General features: G+C 47.9%; 1 protein-coding gene across 2 annotated transcripts; it reads left to right on the plus strand.

The window, feature by feature from the left end:
• Nucleotides 1–784: 784 nt before the first annotated feature.
• On the plus strand, nucleotides 785–9,708 carry LOC119452366 (cuticle protein 64). 2 transcript variants are annotated; one of them, XM_049667778.1, is made up of 3 exons: nucleotides 785–858; nucleotides 1,573–2,361; nucleotides 9,508–9,708. In XM_049667778.1, the coding sequence occupies exons 1-2, from the start codon at nucleotides 847–849 to the stop codon at nucleotides 2,356–2,358; spliced, it is 798 nt and encodes a 265-aa protein (XP_049523735.1). In that variant the 5' UTR covers nucleotides 785–846; the 3' UTR covers nucleotides 2,359–2,361; nucleotides 9,508–9,708. The 2 variants fall into 2 exon arrangements, with proteins under 2 accessions (XP_049523735.1, XP_037570493.1); XM_037714565.2 differs by lacking the exon at nucleotides 9,508–9,708 and adding an exon at nucleotides 4,431–4,631.
• Nucleotides 9,709–10,790: the final 1,082 nt, after the last annotated feature.

The following is a 10,790-nucleotide window of genomic DNA, read 5'->3' on the forward strand; positions in this document are numbered from 1 at the left end:
TCCTTCGACTTCCGATAACAACACTCTCTGAATATGGCCGTCTCGCGCTGCCTCTGCCGTGGTGTAAAGTCACGCGCTCGGCTAAGGTGGGCGCGCTGCAAAAAATTGCCTGCCCCTCCCTACCCCCTCCACTTTCCCCCGGCGCGCGAGGAATACACACTAGCCGACTGTAGCCGATTGTAAGCCGAAACCCAGCCCTCACTCTCCTACACTTTGCCTGCGGTCAAGGTATATCTGCGTGAAGACGGTGGCGCGGTGTGGGACGCGAGAGTTTTCGGCAGGGAGGCTACCGGGAGCCACGCCCAGGTGTTTTTTCTTTCGTTCTTTTAGTTTTTTTCGTGATTGCAGAAACCTACGGAAAGTAAGGGGAGGGATAGGCGCCTTGTGGCTTGCGCTCTTTTTTTTTTTTTTTGTCACGTTGCTGCAAGTCTTTGGACGCAGGCCGTCGCATTCCTCTTCAGCTTATTGTCGTTTTAAGCGATGAGTCACCTCCTTGCTCTCAGAGAGGGCGGTCACTGCGGAAGCAGGGGTGGCCGCTACGGAAAACAAGCAACAAACAACGCGTGAAGGGAACTGACCGGACAGAAAGAAAGAAAGAACCCGGCGGCAAGGGATAACGCTCCCTTTCCGCGCTGGCGGGACTCTCTCTAACGGCTTGTCCGTCCGTTAGAGCCGTCAAAAAAACCCTCCTCACCCATTGTCTCCGTGGCCCCAAGTGGATCAGAGGAGACGCATATATAAAGCTGGACGCCGGCTGCTGCAAGCAAGCGAGAAGTTGTGAACGGTTTCGTCTCTCGAGTCTCAAGTGCTCTGTTCAGTTCCGTGAGGTTTTCCGAACCAAGAAACATGCAAGCCTTTGTAAGTATACCCCCGTGCTCTCCCCAGGGTTCCTGACAGCCTTCCATGCGCCTTCGGATTGCTCTGGCGCAAAGTTGGATAAGCTTGCTGAATGAAAGCTGTGCTAGCGACCTGGACGAAACTAAGTTCTCTCTTCAGGCTATCTGTACCGCGCTACAGTCGAACGCCTGTTCAAGAATGCGCAGAAAGCTCGATCTGAGCAACCTTTTAGATTAGAGATTTAGAGAACCGTTTAGTGAGTTTGTGCTTAATAATTGAGGATATATAAGTTCAGTTGACGTCCCGCACGGCCACCGCATGCTTTATGGATTTCATGTTTAAAGTATCGTTAGACAATGCGTTTTTTTAAAGAACGCTTTATCATAACTTAATGCAGGTTAACCCAGAGACGAGTGCTTAAGAGTGCAGTGTCAACTAGCAAAACTCGGGTGACGCAATCCCGCTTATCATGCGCTCCTTTGAACGACTGGATGATAAGTTGGCTAGGCAGAGGTAGATAACCGAAAGATCTTTACCTGTGTTTCAATCTCGGTGGGCGAACAAAAAATTATCGCTCCTAAAGAAACAATTGATTCTCTCGGGTTATCAAACAACTAGATTCAAGAAAAATCGATTGATCAGGTAGTGCAATCTTCAGTGCATTGAACTTTATCTCCGCATAGAAATCCAAAAGGTTAGCGAACCAGGACATGATCTGTGGCTGCTCTTTTCTAGATCGCAACAGCCCTTCTCAGCTTCGTCGCCTCGGCTCTAGCCGGTGGATACGGAGGTGGTTACGGCGGTGGTTACGGCGGTGGTTACGGCGGCTACGCCGCGGCGCCCGTCGCCCTCGGTGCCACCTACGCTGCCCCGGCCGTGGGCTACGGATACGGCGTAGCCGCACCCGTCGCCGCCAAGACCCTGTCCTACGGCGCCACCTACTCCGCACCCGTCGCTGCCTATGCCGCCCCGGCCGTCACCAAGACCGTCTCGACGTACGCCGCTCCCGCCGTGGCCTACGGCGGATACGGTGGATACGGAGGCTATGGTGGCTACGGAGGAGGACTGGGATACGCGGCGCCGGCTGCCGTCGCCACCTATGCCGCCCCAGCTGTAGCTAAGACCGTCACTACATACGCCGCTCCCGCCGCTGTCGGCTACGGCTACGGAGGATACGGCCTTGGCGGCTACGGAGGATACGGTCACGGCGGATATGGAGGATACGGACACGGAGGATACGGAGCCGGCTACGTTGCCCCCGCCGTTGCTACTTACGCTGCTCCCGCCGTTGCCCGCTACGCCGTCCCGGCTGTAGCCAAGACCGTGGCCGTGGCTCCAGCCGTCGCCAGCTACGCCGTGCCGGCCGTGGCGACCAAGACTGTCGGCTATGGCCTCGGCTATGGTGGCGGATACGGAGCCGGATACGGAGCCGGATACGGCATCGGATATGGAGCCGGGTACGGCCTCGGCTACGCGGCGCCAGTGTACGGCCACTACGCTTCCAAGTACTACAAGAAATGAGCGGTGAGTTTCGAATTTCTGTAGTGAGGCAAGTTGCGCGAGGCGCGGGGACGACGCACCTTAAAAGCCAAGGTTGCCCTAAAACGATATGGGCAATATGGCCCATAACTGAGCTGATATTGGCCCTTTTTCTTGTGCAGCTTAGGGTAACTACAGGTATCATGTGCAATTTTGCGATGGCAGTGACATCACGTTGTAACGTTTCTTTATAATTTCTTGATGCACGAGATTCGCTGCCTGGGTGTAGGAATCCTAGGCCGGTATAATGTAAGGATTCCTTCTCCTTGATTCTATTCCTTTTTCACCATTCATCGTTGACGGCTGGGTGCAGCGCCACTCGAGCCACTGATGAAACGCGAAAAAGAATAACATTATAAAAAAATCCTTGCGGTGTACAAGCCCTAAAGTACACGATCGCGTGTAAGTTGTTTGATACGTTTGCTGTAACATTGAGCCTAAAGCTTTGCATGTTTTTAAAGTAATGGGACGCATTGGACAAGGTTCACGAATTGTTTTTAAAATGTCACAGAGGATCGAGCAGAATTCATTCAACGATATATATGGAGGAGAAACTCAAGGACAAACGGCACTGGTGGAACTGTTTGTCTTATTTTGTTTTACAATCAATGCTATGCATTCGGGGAACTGCAGTGTTGCTATGGCACAATATTTTGAATCCTTCAGTAATGGCAAGTGGCGGAAACTATTCCCGAAACAGTTCCATTATAATGCGACGTGAAGTTGGCCATTTGGCTGCCCTTGCCCAAGCTTTAAAGCTTACCCGAGAATGAAATTAGTTTTCCGTTCACTGTTTGATAATATGTTTTGGGCCATTTGAACATACAAAGAGTAGTGGTTCCGTGGTTTGTATGCTTTGGCGTGCCGAACTGAGCTGGCGGGAGTGAATGACAGTTTCGGCTCCGGCATTTATTAAGTGGTAGCTTGATGCAGAAACGCTCGCATACATAGATCGACTTGCACGTTGAAGAAATTTAGGTGGTGAAAATTATTCCAGAACCCGTGAGCTGTGTCCGTCAGTGCCAGCGGGAAGGTTTCAGTATCATCATCATTATCATCATCAGCAGCCTATTTATGTCTACTGCGGGACGAAGGCATCGCTACCAGCGGTCTCCAATCACCTCTGCTTTGCGTAATTGTAGATCGCTCATTTTAGATCCTTCACGACCCTTGCAATCAAGATGTTAAAAACACAAATTTTTCATTTCAGCATACGCGATTGTGGTAAAAACCGATACGCTTTACTTGACTCGATAAAAAGTTTGCGAAAGATGTACCACTAGGCACTTTTGTTTAACCCTGTGTGCCGAAGTGAGAGAGCACAAAATATGATGTATGCTTAAAGTCGTCCTCCGTGTCTTGAGAGTTTCCAAATACAAGCACGTAGCCTTGGTGGTATGACAGCATTTCAGGTAGAAACGCCAATGTGAAGACTCAAAATTTTCAACTGGCCCTTGTCAAGCTTATACTAAGTTATTAACTTATGTGGGAGTGATCACGTGGTCTTAAGCTTTGAGACAGTGTAGACTGAAAGAAACGCTAAAAGCAGTCGAAGTTCTGCAGGGATCAATGTTCTCAATCTGCTTTAGATACGTACGAGGAAAAGCGAGCTACGTCACGTGTTCCCAGGTTTAAATGCAATGTTCACATGGTCCCGTGTTCCCAGGTCAAGCAATGATACATGCACTTGTATCATTGCTTGACTACTTTTCTTTCAGAGAACTTGCGATAACTTGAACCAAGAGGTTTCGATGAAGGCGACGAGCATGACGACCAACCACAATGTAACATGCAGATACTTTGTGAAATGCTATGTTTCATTTGAGATTCTCACTATAAATTATGTCGTACTGTGGCAACAACCAAATATTTGCAAAACTAGGTTTTATAAAGGGTACAGTATTTCTGATCTGCGAGTAACTCGAATCTTTAAGAGCTAGCTGACACCTAATAAATACATATGTGTGTTAAAGTTAACGCTGATAGATCCCACTGAAAATAATTTCTTTGTATTACAACATTCTTCAACGCACGTTTTTTTTCTTCATATGCAGTATACCAAGATCAGCCTCTGAAGAGGAGCACTTCACAGCGCTCGCAAGATTTTCGGGCTTCCACCAGGCATCAGCGCATCGAACGAGACTCACCATCGAGACAAGCTTCCGCGCTTTTTCTTCGTATTTATTTTCTCGCTCGGCTGACTCGAGCTGCCGATGCTTCTCCGTTGAAAATAAAAAAGCTCGTGAAAACACTCACCCTGTTGTCTTTTTCCTAGCCTGTCAAATGTCAAGCACGAAAACTGCACTGAGACAACTTTTTGTAGCTTGAGTAAGCTCACCACAGCTTGAGGAAGATCAAGTCATTAGCTTTTTCCTAGGAGGGTCAAAGTATGCGTAGGCAGCTTGCAGCTTGCATCATGATGAATAAAGAGCCAAGGCACACTCATGTCTCGACTTAATGCACTGTCCTTGAGAAGTGTCAACACGTCACTGCAATTACTACAGGAGGTTCGCATGGGCCCTGATGCGAAGCCTGCGATGCAGTTATTTTTTAAAATTTCATTGCCCTGTGAACTTTGTAAAGTGCAAACAGAGAATTTCCTACTTACTAATGCTTCGATAGGAACTGCAGGAACGCTACTTGACTATCAGCCTATGGTTGGGAGTCGGATTCGATCATAGACACGTCTTATGACTTCGATCATAGCTATGAGGCTATGATATTAATGATCATAGGATGCAGCCGCCTTGCAGTGGATGTGCGCAGGGTGGTATTAAATGTTTGCATCAAAAACCATTTGCTTTAATCCTAGTGATCATCTAGTTTCGGGTGCCAGAAAGCGAAGTTGACTTGGAACAACTTCACATGAGAAAGTCGCGATATCTTGGACCGTGTGCAGTCACGCGAACTAATGCGATGATGCAGGTTACTATGGTCATCCTGTTTTGTTTTCTGCTCCAAAACAAGGGAGAGGAAATGCTGCTCCGGAGGGTAAAAGAAAATGCTGAGTTCCTGTTGCGTGCTTTGACAGTTATGTCCTTGTTCGGTTTAACGAAAAACGCGTGTTAGCAACTACCCGCATTTAAAGAACCAAAGCCACTTTGTTTAAAACCTATATTTGAACAATAAGTCAGAGATGAACTTATCCAACGATACCATGCTCGCCTGAGCCTGTGCTGGAGGAACTTTGTGCACCATATCTTTACGGATATTCTATATGTCTCGGTAGAAGCCTGTTTATGCTCGTGCGAAGTGCATGATAAACAATAAAAATAAATAAATAAATAAATCGACCGCAAAAGCAAGTTTCAATCAATATTAATTGGAGCTGCCAGAAGCTTCAGCTTAGTGATGATGATGCAACTCGAGCCAACCAAACCAAGACAGCCCGTACGTGTGCTTCGCTAACTTGAGCGCTTCTCAGGTAAAATTGCAGTTGCAGTTGAATTCATGCGATAAATCAATTGACCTCTAAAGCTAGTTACGATTCATGTTGACTTCAGCTTCAGCTGCCAGAAGCTTCAGCTTAGTGATGATGATGCAACTCGAGCCGACCAAACCAAGACGGCCCCGTGTGCATTGCAGACTTGAAAGCCTCTGATGTAATTAAAGGTATAGTCACACTGGAATTCTTGCTAAAGACCAGTGGACCCTAAAAGCCGGTTGCGATCTTTATTGACTTCGGCTGCTATTAGAAACTGCAGATTAGAAACCACGATGATAACCGGTGACCATCGTCTTTGAACCGCTGGCATTTCACAGTACCACCGTGCGTCTTTGTGAAACTCGTTAGGCGGCAGCAGCAGTCCGGGCAGCGGGTCACGTGGCCTATATAGTGTTGCGTGCGACTAAACACATGTCGGCTGTCGTGAACGGAGCAAGACACGAAATGCGTGAGACGCAAACTTCTCAACAAACAGCGCAACGTTCGTGTATCGTCAATCCTATGCAGTGGGCCGGGAAAACAGCCGCATATTGTAAGACGCCCTTTCGGCCATGCCTACACCGGTGGCGTGCGAGTGTACGCCGCCGAGCGTGTGAATATGTTGCCTGCCGTTTGCACAAGCCAACTCCGTGACGAAGGCCGAGCATTAGGCGCATTGTCCGCGGAACATTATGTCGTAGCACATGACACACTGATGGTCGAAGGCCCACGTGTCGTGCGTGTTTTGAACGGCGGATGTAATTGACTTTCGATGTTATTAGTTCGTGCAGAGGAGCTTAGTACCGTGTTGAAAAAGGAGTTCCTTATTCTCTGTGCTTGCTGGGACCATTGCGATACTGTTACCTTCGATATCTTAGGCAGGCATGCGGTGGTGGTTACGGCGGTGGTTACGGCGGTGGTTACGGCGGCTACGCCGCGGCGCCCGTCGCCCTCGGTGCCACCTACGCTGCCCCGGCCGTCGGCTACGGATACGGCGTAGCCGCACCCGTGGCCGCCAAGACCCTGTCCTACGGCGCCACCTACTCCGCACCCGTCGCTGCCTATGCCGCCCCGGCCGTCACCAAGACCGTCTCGACGTACGCCGCTCCCGCCGTGGCCTACGGCGGATACGGTGGATACGGAGGCTATGGTGGCTACGGAGGAGGACTGGGATACGCGGCGCCGGCTGCCGTCGCCACCTATGCCGCCCCAGCTGTAGCTAAGACCGTCACTACATACGCCGCTCCCGCCGCTGTCGGCTACGGCTACGGAGGATACGGCCTTGGCGGCTACGGAGGATACGGTCACGGCGGATATGGAGGATACGGACACGGAGGATACGGAGCCGGCTACGTCGCCCCCGCCGTTGCTACTTACGCTGCTCCCGCCGTTGCCCGCTACGCCGTCCCGGCTGTAGCCAAGACCGTGGCCGTGGCTCCAGCCGTCGCCAGCTACGCCGTGCCGGCCGTGGCGACCAAGACTGTCGGCTATGGCCTCGGCTATGGTGGCGGATACGGAGCCGGATACGGAGCCGGATACGGCATCGGATATGGAGCCGGGTACGGCCTCGGCTACGCGGCGCCAGTGTACGGCCACTACGCTTCCAAGTACTACAAGAAATGAGCGGTGAGTTTCGAATTTCTGTAGTGAGCCAAGTTGCGCGAGGCGCGGGGACGACGCACCTTAAAAGCAAAGGTTGCCCTAAAACGATTTGGGCAATATGGCCCATAACTGAGCCGATATTGGCCCTTTTTCTTGTGCAGCTTACGGTAACTACAGGGATCATGTACAATCTTGCGATGGCGGCGACATCACGTTGTAACAGGTCTTTATAATTTCTTGATGCACGAGATAAGCTGCCTGGGTGTAGGAATCCTAGGCCGGTATAATGTAAGGATTCCTTCTCCTTGATTCTATTCCTTTTTCACCATTCATCGTTGACGGCTGGGCGATCGCGGCAATAAGATAGGTCGAGCTCCACTCAGGCCAGTGATGAAACGCGAAAAAAGAATACCACTATAATAAAATCTTTGCGCTGTACAATCCCTAAAGTACACGATCGCGTGTAAGTTGTTCGATATGTTTGCTGTAACATTGAGCCTAAAGCTTTGCATTTTTTTAAAGTAATGGGACAAGGTTCACGATTTCTTTTTAAAATGTCAGGGAGGATCGAGCAAAATTCATTCAACGATAAATATGGAGGAGAAACTCAAGGACAAACGGCACTGGTGGAACTCTTGGTTTTATTTTGTTTTACAATCGATGCTATGCATTCTGGGAGCTGCAGTGTTGGTTTGGCACAATATTTTGAATTTTTAAGTAATCGTAAGCGGCGGCAACTATTCCCGAAACAGTTCCTATAAAATGCGACGTGAAGTTGACCATGTGGCAGAACATGCCAAAGCTTTACAGCTTACCCCAGAGTGAATTTAGTTTTCCGTTCAATGTTTGATAAGAATATCTTTTGGGCCATTTGGACATACAAAGAGTAGCGGTTCCGTGTCTTGTATGTTTTGGCGGGCAGAACGAGGTGGCGGGAGTGGATGACAATTTCGGCTCCGGCATTTAAGTGGTAGCTTGATGCAGAAACGCTCGCATACATAGATCGGCTTGCACGTTCAAGAAATTCAGGTGGTGAAAATTATTCGAGAACCCGTGAGCTGTGTCCGTCAGTGCCAGCGGGGAGGTTTCAGGATCATCATCATTATCATCATCAGCAGTCTATTTATCTGTACTGCGGGACGAAGGCATCTCCTAGTGGTCTCCAATCACCTCTGCCTTGCGTAATTGTAGATCACTCATTTTAGATCCCTCACGACCCTTGCAATGAAGAGGTTAAAAACACAAATTTTGATTTCAGCATACCTGATTGTGGTGAAAACCGATACACTTTACTTGACTCGATAAGAAGTTTGCGAAAGATGTACCACTAGGCACTTTTGTTTTAACCCTGTGTGCCGAAGTGAGAGAGCACAAAATATGATGTATGCTTAAAGTCGTCCTCCGTGTCTTGAGAGTTTCCAAATACAAGCACGTAGCCTTGGTGGTATGACAACATTTCAGAAAAAAACGCCAATGTGAAGACTCAAAATTTTCAACTGGCCCTTGTCAAGCTTATACTAAGTTATTAACTTATGTGGGAGTGATCACGTGGTCTTAAGCTTTGAGACAGTGGAGACTGAAAGAAACGCTAAAAGCAGTCGAAGTTCTGCAGGGATCAATCTTCTCAATCTGCTTTAGATACGTACGACGAAAAGCGAGCTACGTCACGTGTTCCCAGGTTTAAATGCAATGTTCACATGATCCCGTGTTCCTAGGTCAAGCAATGATACATGCACTTGTATCATTGCTTGACTACTTTTCTGTCAGAGAACTTGCGATAACTTGAACCAAGAGGTTTCGATGAAGGCGACGAGCATGACGACCAACCACAATGTAACATGCAGATACTTTGTGAAATGCTATGTTTCATTTGAGATTTTCACTATAAATTATGTCGTACTGTGGCCAACAACCAAATATTTGCAAAACTAGGTTTAATAAATGGTACAGTATTTCTGATCTGCGAGTAACTCGAATCTTTAAGAGCTAGCTGACACCTAATAAATACATATGTGTGTTAATGTTAACGCTGATAGATCCCACTGAAATTAATTTCTTTGTATTACAACATTCTTCAACGCACGTTTTTTTTTCTTCATATGCAGTATACCAAGATCAGCCTCTGAAGAGGAGCACTTCACAGCGCTCGCAAGATTTTCGGGCTTCCACCAGGCATCAGCGCATCGAACGAGACTCACCATCGAGACAAGCTTCCGCGCTTTTTCTTCGTATTTATTTTCTCGCTCGGCTGACTCGAGCTGCCGATGCTTCTCCGTTGAAAATAAAAAAGCTCGTGAAAACACTCACCCTGTTGTCTTTTTCCTAGCCTGTCAAATGTCAAGCACGAAAACTGCGCTGAGACAACTTTTTGTAGCTTGAGTAAGCTCACCACAGCTTGAGAAAGATCAAGCCATTAGCTTTTTCCTAGGAGGGTCAAAGTATGCGTAGGCAGCTTGCAGCTTGCATCATGATGAATAAAGAGCCAAGGCACACTCATGTCTTGACTTAATGCGCTGTCCTTGAGAAGTGTCAACACGTCAATGCAATTACTACAGAAGGTTCGCATGGGCCCTGATGCGAAGCCTGCGATGCAGTTATTTTTTAAAATTTCATTGCCCTGTGAACTTTGTAAAGTGCAAACAGAGAATTTCCTACTTACTAATGCTTCGATAGGAACTGCAGGAACGCTACTTGACTATCAGCCTATGGTTGGCAGTCAGATTCGATCATAGACACGTCTTATGACTTCGATCATAGCTATGAGGCTATGATATTAATGATCATAGGATGCAGCCGCCTTGCAGTGGAAGTGCGCAGGGTGGTATTAAATGTTTGCATCAAAACCATTTGCTTTAATCCTAGTGATCATCTAGTTTCGGGTGCCAGAAAGCGAAGTTGACTAGGAACAACTTCACATGAGAAAGTCGCGATATCTTGGACCGTGTGCAATCAGGCGAACTAATGCGATGATGCAGGTTACTATGGTCATCCTGTTTTGTTTTCTGCTCCAAAACAAGGGAGAGGAAATGCTGCTCCGGAGGGTAAAAGAAAATGCTGAGTTCCTGTTGCGTGCTTTGACAGTTATGTCCTTGTTCGGTTTAACGAAAAACGCGTGTTAGCAACTACCCGCATTTAAAGAACCAAAGCCACTTTGTTTAAAACCTATATTTGAACAATAAGTCAGAGATGAACTTATCCAACGATACCATGCTCGCCTGAGCCTGTGCTGGAGGAACTTTGTGCACCATATCTTTACGGATATTCTATATGTCTCGGTAGAAGCCTGTTTTTGTCGTGCGAAGTGCATGATAAACAATAAAAATAAATAAATAAATAAATCGACCGCAAAAGCAAGTTTCAATCAATATTAATTGGAGCTGCCAGAAGC

Source organism: Dermacentor silvarum, chromosome 5 (assembly GCF_013339745.2).
Source record: "Dermacentor silvarum isolate Dsil-2018 chromosome 5, BIME_Dsil_1.4, whole genome shotgun sequence".
In the NCBI taxonomy this organism is placed as follows: domain Eukaryota; kingdom Metazoa; phylum Arthropoda; class Arachnida; order Ixodida; family Ixodidae; genus Dermacentor; species Dermacentor silvarum.